The sequence below is a fragment of the Quercus suber genome, unplaced genomic scaffold (genome assembly GCF_002906115.3).
Source record: "Quercus suber isolate HL8 unplaced genomic scaffold, Cork oak 2.0 scaffold_439, whole genome shotgun sequence".
NCBI classification, from domain to species: Eukaryota; Viridiplantae; Streptophyta; class Magnoliopsida; order Fagales; family Fagaceae; genus Quercus; species Quercus suber.
This window is the reverse complement of record NW_027069890.1, coordinates 274,307-291,615: the sequence shown is the minus strand read 5'-3', so window position 1 is coordinate 291,615 and position 17,309 is coordinate 274,307. Positions and strand designations below refer to the sequence as shown.

The window sequence follows — 17,309 nt, the reverse complement described above, 5'->3', positions numbered from 1 at the left end:
CTATTTAACAAAATGTTCTTATTTTAAAACTTGATTTTTAAAAAATCGAGTTTCAATGAAAAACTTGATTTAATGAAAATCAAGTTACTTGCAAAATGTTACATGGGAGTTCCATGTAATTTTCTTTTTATAAAGTTTTTGCAAAATGTTACTAGGCAGCTAGGCGCAAATCTTACCACAATTGTATAATGACAATCTATATAGATCGATGAATGTGACATATCATGTGAGTAGCTAAAGGTACCAATTAGATATATATGCACACCTATATTTGCAATAATGATGTACCATACTATTTGGAGTCCGTTCTAATTTGGGTCTAGCACCCATATTTTACATCATTTAATAAAAAATTGTAAATCGACATTTTACTTAAAACTCAATACATTATACTGCACCTAATAACATCACATCGGTCATTTACTTAAAAAGATTAAATTCTATAAAGATGTGGTGTAAAACCTAAGTTTTACTCCTCCAATACCAATATGTCATATTATCATATTACATATTAATAATAGACACAACTACACTCAATTAATTCTAATATTCATTTGAAAATCCAACTAAACTTCAAATTTATTAAGATGTTATTATATGTGGTAGCATGCATTGAATTTTAAGTAAAAAATGATGTGTCAATCTTTTATTGGATGGTGTAAAACATGAGTTTTACATCACATCCTTACCGAATTTGGACTCTTACTTAAAAACTAAAATATAGTATATATTGAGATGTTATTATATGTGATTAGATTTATTTATATTTTAGTAATATAATGATATGACATGTCCTTATTGGAGGATGAAAACTAAAGAGTTTATATTAAGTATTTATAGAATTTAAAATATTTATTGAGTAATAAAGTGCTACGTACGAATTTATAATCTATATTTGGAGAAAATTTCTATTGTATTTGTTGGGGTAATATGTGAGCTGCGCTTATAAATTCTATGCATATGTGACCTGGCTTTACTTCATTAACTAACTAGAGTTCGCTTTCAAAAAAATAAACTAGAGTTCACATCATGTTTAGTTCCTGAAGTATAAAGTATAAACACTAGTTAGGCTTTACACATTGCAGATTGCAGACACTGAGGTAACACGCGCCGTAGGAATTTTTTTGAGAGGGGTTATTAAGAAACTTTTAAATTATACAAAATAAAATAAAAATAAAACTTCATGTATTGACAAAAACACACACAAATACATAAGATTTTATAATTTTTTTTATGAATTTTCATATTTTGAAATTATTATATGATATTCTTATTATCAATGTTGCAAAGTACACTTCTTTCAAATTTTAATTCAACAAAATTTTTATTAAACTTTTTTTCTTTGTTTGAAAATGCTTAATATATTGTTAACGGGACTAAGATTTTAATTTTGTCCAGCTTAAAAAAGATTTAAGGTGATCTCAATTTTTTTTTAAGGGTACACAAATCATAATTTTTTTTTCTTTTTCCGGAGGGGGTGGTCATATAGGTCCTGTATAAGACCACCCTGTCCGTCTTAGACGTGGAGCTTTCTGATGAGGGTACGCAAATCATAATATTCCTTTAGCATATGTGAAGAAGAAGAAAATATTTAATATTTTAATGATCACTGTCTTCTTGGCTTCTTCATGTTATCACATCTATACAAAAGTTTGTTTTGGCATGATCTTATTTTTAAGTGTATGGAGTGCACGTTTGGATTGCATTGAAAAGGAAAGCTGATGTGCGTCTGTGTTTTTTGTGTAGGTTCCATATATTATTTACAGGATATGCAAGTAATTTTTTTAACAAACCAACTTTAAAACTAAGTCTCATGACACTATTTATGCATTTAAAAATTATTTTGCTATAGTGTTTTCAGTTTTCAATAATAAACTGTATTCAAACAGACCCGAAATATTTTATTTAAAACGCATGTGACAAGTACTTTATTAACACAGATTTAGAAATAGTTTTTTTTTAAAAAAAAAAGATATTGATAAAATTAAAATTTCAAATTTATTAATGAGTACCCCTAAAATTTACGGTATTTTCTATTTACATGAGATTTGGAGTTCTTATTATCCTCCAAATTTTCATGCATATTATATTGCACAAGAATTAAGTTGCATGTGCGCTAAGACATTTCTTTTTACCCAATGTAATTCAAAAAATCATTATTACATATAAATAATAAATAATTAGACGCTGGATTGTTCTGATTCATTGGGGACTGTAAGAAATCTTGTTGAGAACATAGTTCAATTCCCAACGCCAATTTAATTATTAGATGAAGAATACGTTCTTAATCCTGAAATATATATTGGATTAAAAAAGATTCAATTGAATTTAAATTTGTTCCAAGTTCACCAATATCATTTGATTGGAAATGACCTCTAGTGCAGGACATGCAGTTACAACTTACAACTACCTCAGAACACACATGCACTGCACTAACCAAAAGAAGAATATGAAATGATCTCAGTTTGATTATAAATTTCATGTGTTGGCCAAGGAATGTGGACCTTTTATGGCTTTGCAAAATTTGACTCTTTTCCTTAAAAGCACTTATAATGATTCTTAATAAATGCATCACAAAATGGACGCTATAAATTAAAATTTTATTCAAAAAATAATAAAAAATAAATAATCTCAATAAGTGAGGAGTTGTTTTCTATCCCTCTCAGTCTATTGAGTCCAAATCTTCTGTCTCACTTTTTTTGCTCCACTCTATACTCCACCAATAAATACTTACCACATGTTCACCTAATTAATTAAATATTATCATTATTGACTTATTAATCCTACAGTTATTAATTAATAGTATCACGTGGCAAGTATTTATTGGTGGAGTATAGAGTGGAGCAGGAAAAGTGGGATAGAAGATTTGGACTCGAGTCTATTTTGTATCTTTCTTGCATTTATAATATTTTCCATTTTCACCAAAAAAAAAGTGAAGCTGCTTCAGTCAAGATGAAATATGAATAACAATGTAGCATCTTCCTCTTTTCTTGACTAATGTAAAGGGAATGATTGGCTCTAATTTCTTTCTATGAATCATATTATTTGGCCACTTGAACTTGTTATCTGATAAGGAGGGAACTGGGTGTATACCAGTGGTGGAGCCATAAGCCCCCAAAGTTCAAAATATCTCTTAATAAAGCTTCTTTGATGGAATTTTAGGCTTTTTACTTTTTAGACTACTAAGAGCATTCACATCAGTGGATGGAAACTCATGTATAATAGAAAAAACTACCATTTTTATACATTTTGTCTCAAAATTGCTCCACATCAGTGCTTCCAAAGTCTGGTATAATCATCTATATTTATCCATGAGCTACAGTAACCGTGTATATATACACGGTTACTGTAGCTCATGTATTTATTATTTTATTAATATAAATTCGCACCAATTTTTCTCTCTCTTCTCTCCGTGCACAACTACCTCACCTCCTCATCTTCTTCTCCTCATCAGATGCACACAAACACAAACACAGCCACACATAAAGAACACAGACAAACCCACACACAAAGAACACAGACAAACCCACGCTACAGTTGCTTGATCGGTGCTTGACCGAGAGGGAGTGGGTCTTACTGGAGATCGGTGCTTGCTGGAGATCGGTGGTCGGAGATCTGACCGGTGCTTGCTCGGAGATCAGATCGGTGCTTGTTAGAGATTGGGTTTTGTTAGAGATCGGGTATAGAGTTGGGTTTTGTTTGAGAAGTGAAGCTGTCCATTCGGTGCTTGTCTGACCATGGGTCTTCGGAGCTCGGTTCGTGGGCTGTCGTGAAGCTCAGTTCGTGGGTCTTCAGAGCTCAGTTCGTGGGTCGCCGTGAGCTTTGGTTCGCTGGGTTTTCTTCATGGGTCGCCGTGAACTTCTTCGTGGGTCGCTGGGTTTTCTTCTTTTCTTCGTGGGTCACTGGGTTTTCGTGGGTAGCTGGGTTTTCTTCGTGGGTCGCCGGGTTTTCGTGGGTCGCCGTGAACTTCTTGGGTCGCTAGGTTTTCTTCGTGGGTTGCTGGGTTTTTGTTTTTGAGAAATAATGAGAGAAGGCAGAAGAGAGAAGGTAGAAGAGAGACAAAGAGAGAGAGAGAGCTATTCACAAAAATGAAAAGAGAGAGAGAGAGAGAGAGATAACATGCGTATATTAAGAGTGAGTTGAGGGAAATAATAAAAAAATGAGAGGAATGAATATTTTATTGAAATAACTTGTAAAATAAATGAGTTGATGTGGGTGTTTTGTACAAGTGGAAGTGTAAAATAGAAAAAATAGGTTTTTAATGTAAAAATGGATGTGTAAAATACAAATACTGATGCGAATGCTCAGTGGCCAAAAGGTTATAGCCGTTGAGCAACATTAATTTATAAAGCTAGTTGTTTAGAATTTGAAACTCAAAGATCTCCAAAATATCTCTTAAGTTTTTGGCCAATTAAAATATTATAATAAAATAATACTAATGTAGATTTTTTTTTTTTATGAGAAATAATACTAAAGCAATTTGGTTCTCTTGTGTGACTCCTCAACTAAGGAATTAAAGAAATCCTTTTTATTTTTTTTTATCTTACCCTTTGTAAGGACCTTGTCTTGAAATCTCTCGTTCTCTCCCATTTTAAAATTGATGAAGGACATGTGGCAAAAATAAAATCCAAAGGTTACAAAGATGCCATGCCAAATAAAATACACGACCTTCATCAGTTTTAAAATGGGAGAGAACGGGAGACTTGAAGATTGGAAGGGAGCTGGACCTAAGGAGATTAAGATGAAACAACCATCCTCTCTAGAGTTTTTTTACATGTCACTTTTGGAAGTCAATTCAAGTCACAATAAGACTATATGTATGCCTTTTCCCTAAGGGTCGACAATGGACCGACAGCCCATTTTCACTCAACCCATGGACTAGGTGGGCTGAGTTGGGTGAGGTAGAAGAGAAAAACTTTGGCCCATAACTAAGCCCATGAGAAATGGGGGTGTACATGGTATGGTTTGATGGGGGGTTTTGGACTACATTTAGCACTACACCGCATAATGTTGTTTCCTAAAACTCTGACTGCGCGCACCTTTCCTTAATGAATTGATCACTATGTAGTTTGGTCATTTTCCATATATTAAATATATGTAAAATATATATGTAATATATTTAATAAATTTAATATAAAATAAAACTTATATACTAATAGGTGTGGTGCGCTTTTTTGAAAACAAAATTGCAAATCGCATTGCACCTGCACCTACATGTAGGGCTGTCTAGATTGATCCAATAACCCGACCCACCCAAAGAACCAACCGGATCCGACCCGAATCCAGCCTACCCAACTGCTCCAGTGGGTCAGCGGCAGGTCTTCACAACCAAAAACCGATTCTGGCGGGTCGGTTTCAGTTTTCCTCCCCTAAAACCCAAAAAACCCAAACCGACCAAAAGATTTCCAGATTCCGGTCAAAAATTCCAAAATCCAGCGAAGAAACCCAGATTTCGGCAATATTTCCCTTAGATCTGTTGAGATTTTGACCGGATTTGGCGAAATCTCATCAAATCCGGTGAGATTTTCGCTGGATCTGGCGAAATCTCACTAGATCTAAGGGAAATATCGCTGGAATCTGGAAAATGATCGTCGGAATCTAGGTTTCTTCGCAGGATCTGTGCTTTTTTCACCATTTTCTCGCCATCTTCTCAGATCTAAGACTCCGATCGACCCGCCCACTACCGTTGATGGTCCAAACCGCCTGACCCGATTACTCCGACGGGTCAACGGCGAGTGCAATTTTTTCTCCCCCAATTCCGACAAGTTGGTTCTGGGGTGGGCATAAACCCGACCCGGACCGACCCATGGACAACCCTACCTACATGTGAGATTTTTGCAATTTGCCGCGGTTGGCAATGCTATGCCACATTTTGTGGACGGTTTAGGTGCAAACATGCGGTTGAATCGGTTTTTTGTACAACTCTAATGGGCAATGCACATTGGGCATTTAGCGGGTTTGGCAGATGAGTTAGGTCAAAATGGGTTTTTAATGGACTATCCATATGTTTAATGAGCCTTTATGGGACTTTTAATGGATTACCCGAGGGTTTTTAATTAAAAAAAAGGTTTGATGCCTTTGTATGTGAGAATGGCATTTTAATTAGAACTAGTCGCTAACCCGTATGATGCACAGAATATATTTCACTTTGCTTAAAATAAAATTTAAAATGAAAAAGCATCATAACTTATCAAAATAAATATAAAATGTACAATATTCATCGCAAAATGTTATTTGAGAATAAAATTACCATCAAAATGATATAAAGAAAAATTTCATGTCCAAACAACTCATCAAGGTGGAATTTGGTTATTACTAAGATCCTATATGTAATATACCAGAAAGATATCATGTCAGTTTTGATCTTCATTCTCTTTTTGCATGTTAGTAAAATTTTGCTTTAACTCAATTGTTATCTTGAGATAAATCTATAGTTATCTCATCTTTACTACTGGTACTCATCCCATGTCTATCACCATTGTTACCGTAAAACATAAAATCATACCTATTGAAGAAGAAATTCAAAGTAGTTCATCTGGCATTACGCTAACAACATTCAAGGCAAAGTCCTTCCTATGAAGGGGGAAAAAAATCAATCAACCATGAAAACAAAGATTCATAAACTAAAGAAGCTCAAGATATATAACCATGTACCAAAAATTTTAAGAACCAAAAGGGGATTATCATAAGAAATAAATGTGCCTTAGTTTGTATATGAATTTAATTTGTGGATAATTTATAACCACATACAAAAAGATTTAAGAACCAAAAGGGGATTATCATAAGAAATAATTGTGCTTCAGAATTTGTAGAGATTTATTGGAAATTCAACAGTGATTTATGAATAGCACACTTGGTTATCAAAAGCAAATTCCTAACTTCAAATTAAAGGGTTGCATGTTCTCTAACTCAAATTCCTATATCACCATTGCAAATAATTATATAAAACTGATTCAAACTGTAGGGTCGATTTTTGTAGCCTAAGCCCAAAAGAGATTGGTTATAGGCCCAACGAACCCAGAACAATAAATTTGTAGAGAGTGGGTTGAAGGTTTAGGCGCTGACTGGCCCCTTAGAAGCCTGAACATCTTCACTTTTTATTGAAGAAACACTTGGAACAATTTACAGCTAGGAGATGCTCCTCGGCCCATGGCCGAGGAGGCTTTTTTCCTCCCTTCACTCCCAAAACCAAAAAAAAACCCCCCATACATTTTGCTTCCCTCTCTTATATATTGCTCCCTTCCTCTTTCTGTTGATTGTTCATTGGCCTCACCTCTGGCCGCCCGTCCCATCAGAGGTCATATCCGTGCTAAAGTGGTTCACCCTGATCGATGTAGCCCTGCCCGGGGGTTGCATCCCCATTAATGCGACCAGAAGGGTTAGGTGAACGTATTAAGTGTTGAGGTGACAACTGACTCTGGGTCAGTCCCCCCTCCTCTATAGTTATCCTTAGTATGCCGAGAACGAGGGCATCCTCGGCACGGATCCAAAGAAGGGTTTGCTCCCCAAATTGGCCTTGGGTAGTCATCCCTCTTCGGACTGGGCCATTTGGGCTTGGCTTGGAGTGGGCCGTGGCTGTACGATTTCCTGGCCCCACACAAACCATGCACATACAATCAATAGGCTCTGTTGCTGGTCTTTAGCACTAAGATTTGAATTGGATCGTAATCATAACTGCATAATACATAATTAGATGTCAAGGCTTTCTAGGGCTTCACATATACTTCTTTAGGATCCTCTACAACACTTGTAGCAATGCAAAAGTTAAAAAAAAAAAAAAAAAAAAGTAGCATTAGGAAGTCGAGCGGGGAGCTTGTAGTCCTTTTGTACGAACTTCAATTCTTTCATAGTGAATTCAGGTTAGCCTTGAGGATCGGTGGGTCAAATCCTCCCCAGGTTTTTACCGTGTGGTTTCCTGGGTGATCATATCTTGTGTTATTTATTTTCCGCTGCTTTATATTCTTGATATGATTGTTTGGATTGTTTTAACCTAGAATTGCTTAATTTGACTAAGTAACAACTTGGCTAATTAATCTAGACTACGCAATCTGTGTGTTTAAGGGGTCTAAATTCCTGTCACATCTTGAAAGGAGGGATATATACATTCTCAGTTTTAGGTTTAAGAGAAACACAAATACTTCTGTTATCAACAGCAGGCTTGGTACTAGTTAAATTTTCAATTTTAGTTTTAAATTCAACTAACTCTTGTTCCAAGCTTTTCATCTTCTCATCTTGAGAGGAAATTTGATTTCTCAAAGATTCATTCTTTTTATTAGAAACATCTGATCTAACAATCAATTCATCTTTTTCAAGATTAGCCAATTTTAACTTTTCATTGAATTTCTTAGTAATTTTCATAGATTTCAATAATTCTTTACAAAGAGTTTCACAGGCATCAATAAGATCAACAGAAACATGATTAGAAAGACACTTCAAATTATCCATGACAACAAGGGTCAAGGATCAGCCCTTAGATCAAAAGATCTAAAACACTAGAGCTAACCTACTCTGATACCATTTGTACGTTTTTAGACCCCTTAAAATACAATCAGATTAACCTAGTTAATTAGCCAAGTGATTACTTAGTCAAATTATCAGATCTAGGTTAACACAAATATATCATATCAATGTAAAGTGCGGAAAATAAAGAACACAAAGATATGATGACCCAAGAAAACCAAACTGGTAAAAAACCTGGGGAGGATTTAACCTAGCTATCCTCAAGGTAAAACAACAAAACTACTATGAAAGAATTAAAATTTGTACAATAGCGACTTAGACCACTAACATTCGATTGCTACCTTGAGTAGAAAACTTACTACTACGACCCCATGATAGCTCCGAGTCTACGGACTACTTCTTTCTTTGGCCTTTGCAAACACAAACACTCATGTTTGTGACTTTGAGTTCCCACTCAAAGGTTTAGCATCACAAACTCTCTTGTTTGTGACTCTAAGACCACCCTTGAAGGTTTAGATCATTAGCACCTTTGATGACTAGAAAAAGCAGCAATTTCTACAACACAGGATCTTGAGATTCTTCAAGTAATAACACTAGTAAAAAATATGAGAGAGCTTTTTAGGTACAAAACCCTAAATACAAAAGAGGCACACTCTTCTCTCTCTAAAAAACCTTATAAAAACATGCTTAGGGTTTCTTTTATATACTGGGAAAAGCAAATCTGAAACCCTAATCCATAATGGGCTTGAACTGCTGTTTGGGCTTAATTAAAATTCTGTAGATACGACTTTCGATCGGTCGAGCCTGTTCTTCGATCTATCGAACCAGGCAAATTCTAAAATCTTCTTTCTGCAGCTTGTATGTTCTTGTGTATTCACGATTTGCCAATTGTTCTAAACTTTTAGAACCCAACAATATAGAAGAAAAAGAGGAAAAAAAAAAGTTGTAAAGAGAGAAAATATGTGAAGAAAGGAAAAGAAAAGTGAATAACAAAGGAAAATAATTTTCTTAAAAAAACAAACAAACTATTTATTTTTCTAAAATAGTTAGACATTGTATTGTAGCTTTGATATGTACTTAGTTTTGTTTTTAAATAATTCTCAAATAAATAAAATTTATTTTTTATATGAAAACAAAGACTTTTTTTTTTTTTTAATTTGATAGTTAGGGTGGAAAGATTTGAAGCATTTACATCTTCATGCAAAACAATAGAAAGCGCTAGTTGAGTTATAGTAATCTTGGCAAAAAATAAAGACATTTAAGATGTGATATCTTTAATTGTAGGGATTGGATTATTTGAGTTTGTTGTGTGGGTATATTCTGAGTTTTATATAGGTAATATTTATTAGGTGGATCTTGGATTTATAAATGAATACAAGGAACCCTAATTGCAATTTGACTAGTTCTTTTGGATTATAAACACAAATTTGATTAACACTTTTCCTTAAATCATTATATAAGACCACCTCTATAATTGTAAAGCTATTTCTCTCTTTTCTCATTTATCTTCATTATTATTGTCCAAATTGAAATTTCGGTGTATTCAATAAAAATAAAAAATAAAAAATAAAAGCTAAAATTTCGGTGTTATTCAATCCTCTTGAAGGACCATGTTATCAATATCCAGTAGTCCTTCATTCCAATTAATATTCTGCCATGTGCCAAAATTAATAGACAAAGCATCCTAAACATTTGAGGAAAAAAAAAAATCTCACAATAACTCCATCACCGGTGATGTCCATTGAAGCCTGAAATTTTATTCGAACCTCAGTGAATGTGGCAGATCCAATAATAGGAAGTACTCTGTAAAGATTAAAATAAAACTTTTAATGTTTTGTGGAAACTTTAAAATGTCAAAATTATTGGGCAACACATCTATGTGACCAAACTCATCAATGATGCAACTCATAATCTTACCTAGTAGATCTTTATCTTCCTATTGAAAATCCATACCAGTATCAGAAACACCTCTGCGCTCTTTGGCTGTTAAATTTCTTTTACACTAGTGTGGTTTTACCCATGCTACCCAACCCAAAAATCCCAATTGCTAAAAATCCAACCTTCTAAACAGGTCCTTCTCGGTCATGTCCAGATATGAGAAATCTGAATTGGATCCAGTGCTTTCTCTTGTGAATCTTTTGAGCATTAATGTCGTGTACAACTTTTCCCTCTTGGATGACTGCGATATTCCTACTTAAAAAATTAATCAGGGCTGTTCATTCTTGATGACTCTGCTACTGTTAACAGAAGGCCTTGGTCCAAAAACGATTAATGATGTGGTGAACAATTTCTATCAATCAGCTTCTTTTAGCAACATTAATGATGTGGTCCTTCAAAAGTAATGAACAATTTCTATCAATCAGCTTCTTTTAGCGACAAGGAGGGAGGAGGGTCTAATAATAGAAAGGGGAGACCCACCTCAATAATATTATAACCAATAACCCTCTCTGGTGGTCGGATGAAACTTCAATATAAATTTCTTTTGCGCTTTGTTATATTCCTTAAAAAATTTAGGACCACATAAAAAATCACAACTTTTATTAATTATAGATGTTCACATGAAAAATTGTGAGCATTGTAAAAAAGGTGGTAGGTCTTCTGTATAAATTTACACAATGTAAAATAAGAATTTTCCTAATTTCAATTCACTACTGAAATATAAGGATTAAATTGTAATTTAGCCAAACACTTTTTCAAATTATTTTCTGTGGGAACTTATCGTCAGTGCTCTAAATTTCTAATATAAATATAACATTCTAGCTAATCTTTTAACGCCACAAATCTGCAACTAAACTGTTGTCAAATTAAAATGGAGCTAAAGGAAGGATTTAAGCCTGCGAGTCCTAATGCACAATACTTCAACAGCTCTGTTCTGTCAGTATCTATTATTGGTGTCATGCAAAGTGAGGTACCAATTGAAACCAACGAAGCGCGTACCATATCATTGCTCAATGATGTGTTCCTGCCCATCAATACACGCTTCTCCTCCATCATGGTGATGTTATCTACTTTTCTCAATATTGTTTTTCTAGGAAAATAATATGATTCTGTCTTCTTTTTCCTCTTTTATGAAATACATAAATGCATGGAAGGTTAAATGGGTATTCAGATGCTGCCTTTTAAGGTTCTTACATTAATCCCTTTAAAACTGGCACTAAGTAGTGAGAATTTGTGAACAGGTTAAGGATGGAAAAGGTGAGAAACAATGGAAAAGGGTTGAGGTGAAGCTCGAAGAGCACGTTAATTTTCCTATTTTCCCTACTGGCTTGTTACCCACATCATACGATGAATATCTTGAAGATTATATATCAAACATTGCAATGGAGCATTTTTCACAAAACAAACCACTATGGGAAATTCACATGGTAGATATCCAACAAGCGATGCAGCTGGTACTATCATATTCAAGCTCCACCATGCGCTTGGTGATGGCTACTCTCTCATGGGTGCACTTCTTTCATGTCTTCAAAGGGCTGATAATCCTTCTCTTCCCCTAACATTTCCTTCTTACCAACGCTCAGAGCCAGAAAGTGGCAGTGAAAGTGTTCGTGGAAAGTGTCTCAACTTTGTTCTTCATCTTTAACTCTGTATCTGATTTTGGTTGGAGCATGTTAAAGAGTACATTGGTCAAAGATGATCGAACACCGATAAGGTCTGGGGCTGAAGGAGTCGAATATCAGCCAATCATAGTATCAAACATGATATTCTCTATGGATTGTATCAAACACATTAAGGCCAAGCTTGGAGTGGTATAATCAGCATATTTTATTACAAATTAGCTAATGATTTCATTTCGTATCGTTTTTCTGGTAACTAATGACCTAATATGCCTATTAAATGTGATCATAGGATGAAAGCATTTTTTGCTAAAACATCATTGATATATGATCATGGGATGAAAGCATTGTGAATTTATGTTGTGCTAGGTCTAGGAATTAGAGGCAACTGATAGGTATCATGATTGCCAAAATTCTCATATCAAATCATCACAATGCTATATCATCCATTAAGCCAAATAACATGCCAAAGTTCAAATTTCAAATCCTATGTAAATCATGGAGAAAATCATTCACACGAAGAGATTAAATAGAAGGCAAACTATGAAAGAAAGGTATGATAACTACTAGTAAGCCTAATCAAAATATACACTGTCTTTCACCAGTTTACTTTTGGTAGCCTTCAAGGTTTTTATACTTTATTTCTGAGGTGTTTGCAAATTGGTGTCAACCTTGTTATCATTTGCATCATTATGCGCAAAAGTTTGATATTACTTTGTTCCCTTATGAATTTAGTTGACTCGAAAAAAAAAAACCTTATGCAGATATCATTTTGTATATATTGTGCAAATTTATTATTCTTGATCTTCATATAGTTTGTTGAAATATTTATAGACTTAGTTTTTTAATGTAATTATTTTTTGTGATACAATGAATTTTGTTAATTTTTATTATATTTTTAAATAAGTATGAAGATTAATTTGTTATAAAAATCTATAGAAAATGCACAATTAATTTTCAAAATTATAGTAAAATAATTGTTCGACCAAATTTTATTTTCTCGAGTGCAGACAGTAAATGATGTAATTACTGGAATAATTTTCCTCGGCACCCGGTTTTACATGCAAGAGATTAGCAATAAATCAACTAAATCACATTCCACAGCGTTGGTATTGCTCAACACTAGAACAATGAGTGGCTACAAGTCAATTGAGGAGATGCTTAAACCTAACTCAAAGGCACAATGGGGGAACCGATTCACCTTCTTGCATGTACCAATGCCAGAGCTTAAGGACCATAAATCTCCAAACCCACTTGACTTTGTTTTGGCAGCAAGCAAGATAATCAAGAAGAAGAAAAGTTCATTGGGTGTTTATCTCACTGGTAGGGTTTTGGAGATTGTGAAGAAACTTAAAGGTCCTGGGGTATATTCATGATCTTATTCATCACCAATAATTCACTATTTCTACCTTCAATCATTTGATAATTTTCAAAACAATTATGTTGGTTCTTTTTCTTTTTCTTCTCTCTTTCTTTTTTGCTATTTCTACCTTCAATCATTTGATAATTTTTCAAATCAATTATGTTGGTTTTTTTTTTTTTTTTCCTCTCTTTTTTTAATTAAAAAACCCTACATATATGTATATATATATATATATATATATATATTGAACAACAGAATTCTTGGCATACTTAGTTTAATAGTTAATAGTTAATACTTGTTGCTTATAACATTTGATATTAATATCATACTTTTCTATCACATTACTAAAAATGTCAATTAGTTTTTCTTTTCTTGAATAAAAATGAGTAGAAAAAGGGTGGGAGGGGTGAAAGGGGATTGTAGTTGGTATATAGTATATACCTTATAAGCAAGCCACATAATCTTGGATTGGTGCCTCTATTTTGATATCCAAAAGTTATTTAATTTTTTTTTGAAGCAATTTCTTCACATTGCAGAGCCGCCTAATATTAATCAATATCAAAGTAATAATTACAATTTATCACCATGAACTTTCATAGTAGATGACTATATCTTAAACTATAACTTGTGTTTCGCTTTGCACTTTATCGTTAATTAATTAGGCTATTAGCTTGGATTGATAAATATGTCACGTGCAACTCATGTAACTCCTGCATACGTGACACCATGTGAACAAATCGAATTGACCCTCTTTAATCCCTTTAAAATAAAATTTACGTGGCAAAATAAGAGTTAAATTTGTTAAATAATTTTATTTTAAATGATTAAAGAGGGAAAATTTGGTATGTTTATGTGATGCCATGTATGCAGAGTTCACGTGAGTCACACTTGACATGTTTTTTGGTCTAATTTAATAGTCCAATAGATGATAGGGTTCAAATTTAACCATTTAGGATGGTAATCATGCATTTTGAAAGTTTAGAGTCATAAATATAAATAGGGGTATAGTTTATATTGGTAAAGTGTTATTTTATTTTAATGTTATACAACTTTTGTCTTAAAAAAATATTGAAAAAAATATCTTATATACACATAGCCAAAATTAAGAGAAAATCCAATTAGAATTTAATTTTGTGTCATGTGGCTCATCTAAACTTTTTAATTTTTATGTCAAGTAAGTTAATTATTTATTGTAGAATACAATAAGTTCAATATATATGAAATTTAAGAAACTCAATCACATATCTAAATTTAGAAAAAGGGAGAATTTGAAAAATTATGCTTTCCAATTTCATTTGTTTGTCTAGTTAAAAATAATTCAATTTAATCAACTCTTTACATAATACTATAAACAACCGTTATTTATTATATATGTGTGTGTGTGTGTTGGGGGGGGGGGGGGTGTGAGAAAGTGTTTTTTTTTTTAAATCTTACATTTGCATATACACGATTCTAAAGTAGTTGAATTTATTTTTGAATACGTACACTATAAGATCTTTTTGGCATTTTTATACTACTGCAGGCAGCCGCTAGATTCATCCATGGGACACTAAGGAGCTCCAGTTTGTCAATTTCGAATGTGATCGGGCCAGTGGAACAGGTGTCTTTGGATAATCAACCGATTAAAGGTCTATACTTCATGCTTATAGGTGGACCTCAGGTAAAAATGTAAAATTAAAATTGTTATTATATAGAGAAGTGCTATTTTTATAACATTTTTACAATATTTTTACAACAAATTTTAGGTGGCGTGTTGCTATTGGTTGTTATGAGTGGGAAAAAAAATAATTTAAGTTGTAGATTCAAATTAGAACTAATAACAGCTGTGGGGCCTGTTAACTAAAAAGGGATAGTAGTCCTCAGAAGTGGGCTCGGGGCCCAAAGGCCCAATCCGAGAACACGTAGTTGTCCGAGGACAGCCTAAAAACGTTTTATTCCTATCAAATGGGTAATATGAAAGAAACGAGTAGATATTATATACAGCGGTATAATACACGTCCGAGGACATCAAAGTCCGAGGTCAAGGTAACCTTCATGTTAGCGGAAAGACTCCGCCAAGTTGTATCTGAACTGGAAATTGGATATAGCTTAAGGAGGCGTCGGGGAAGGTAGCAAATATCTTCTAAAGGCTATCACCTCCACATTAAATGCTTTCCAGCTAACGCTCCGGCCGCATTAATGTGGAGGTGATACCTGAACAGTAACTAAGCAGCTTTATGACCATTAAGCTGAAAGTTCCGGTAGGTACTAGATGGGACAGAAAGGAGCTCCTAGGATAAGAACTACACGTGTACGATGGATACAAGGGGAAAACGAAGTATATAACATAGGAACGAAGAAAACAAGGGGGATTTTTTTGGAACAAAAAAAACAAAAAGGAAGAAAAGAGAAAGAGAGAGATACCAACTGAGAGAAAGCTGAGGACAGTTTTCCTCAAAGTGCGAACCGAAAGTATTCCTTATTACTTGATGAGTAGAACCTTTCCTGAAAAAACAGTACTAGTTCTTGGACCCATACTCTATAAATTTATTGTTTGGGCTTATTGGGCTAAAAACTCATCACTCAGGGTCAATCCAAATTGAGTCCCTACAACAGCTTACCACCTATAATTTTTTATAAAAATATTATGAAAATAGCACTCATCTATTGTATATACCACCTTGTTTGCCTTAAACAAATAAATATCTTTTATAAAGATTTTCGATAAAAATAAAATTCTAAATTCCACCTTCTTGTAGCTTTTTTTTCTTTTTTTTCTTTTTAATTTTTATAATCCCTCTCGTAAATATCGAAGTATAGATGTGACATGTTTGCCTCATAAAACAGAGAGGGCATGTGCTTTTTTTTTTTTTTTTTTTTTTTTTTTTTTTTGGGTCTTTACAGCGGAAAGTATAGAACAACTTAACAAGCATGATTTATGATTTAATGTGAAAAAATTCCTCAAATTCAATCACTTTCGATAATTATAACACCTTGCTTTCAGTTAAATTCACCATATTTTATGACCCACTGTAACATGTTTTTTTTTTTTTTAAATGGATTTGCAGAGCCTTGTTATAACAATGGTAAGTTATATGGGAAACCTGAGGATTAGCGCAGTAATGGAGAAAGGATTCATGGATCCCCAAAGATTCAAGTCATGCGTGGAAAATGCCTTCGAGAAAATTCTCAAAGCTGCTGATGATGAAATTCCTATTTAAACAAAGATGCTTTTTTTTTTAATCAACAAATTGAATTGTTCTTTCATAATATTGATTTTCTATCGATAAATAAGTCAGTACAATTTACATATGATTGTTCATCTTTCTTTCATTCTCCATGTAAAACTGTATGTAGTTAGATGGGTTTTATACTTTAGTTTTAATGCATCCTGCATTATTGGGCTTAATATTTATTATCATGATGCCAAGTCTACTTCTCTTTGATTTATTATTTGGTGTAATAATATACATACATACATACATATATATATATATTATATTATATTGACCTGGATCAAAAGGGACTATTTACACCCTCCAATGACATGATGCCACCTTATTTTTACATTAAAACAATAAACTTAACAAACACAATCACTCCCTCACAAATATCAAACCAAGATTGGTTTGGTAATGTAGTAACATTGTTTAAATGTTATGAAATATATATAGGTCAAAAAGTATTGTGAAATACATATTGTTTAAACAACAAAACTAATTAACAGGCCCAAATCTTCAAAAATCAAAACCCGAAATAACCATCATAATCTGGAAGTACACCGAGAAACCAGACAAAACCAGGTGGTTGTGCTCAATGCCTCACCTAAAGCACGAACCCAAGCCCCTTCCTCCACCTCTGGTTGTCTACCACTTTCTTCTCCTTGGTAAATGGCAACCAAAACATTGTCTGTTATGTAATTCTTCATCAAACTCACTTTTCGTTATCTC

General features: G+C 33.5%; 1 protein-coding gene across 1 annotated transcript; it reads left to right on the top strand.

Annotated features, from left to right (window-relative positions):
* The first annotated feature begins 11,269 nt into the window (after window positions 1–11,269).
* On the top strand, window positions 11,270–16,580 carry LOC112036214 (wax ester synthase/diacylglycerol acyltransferase 4). The gene is given in 7 exon segments (XM_065762022.1): window positions 11,270–11,455; window positions 11,640–11,826; window positions 11,829–12,031; window positions 12,033–12,209; window positions 13,028–13,381; window positions 14,903–15,040; window positions 16,428–16,580. Coding segments are annotated over 7 exon segments (1,398 nt in total).
* The last annotated feature ends 729 nt before the right edge of the window (window positions 16,581–17,309 follow it).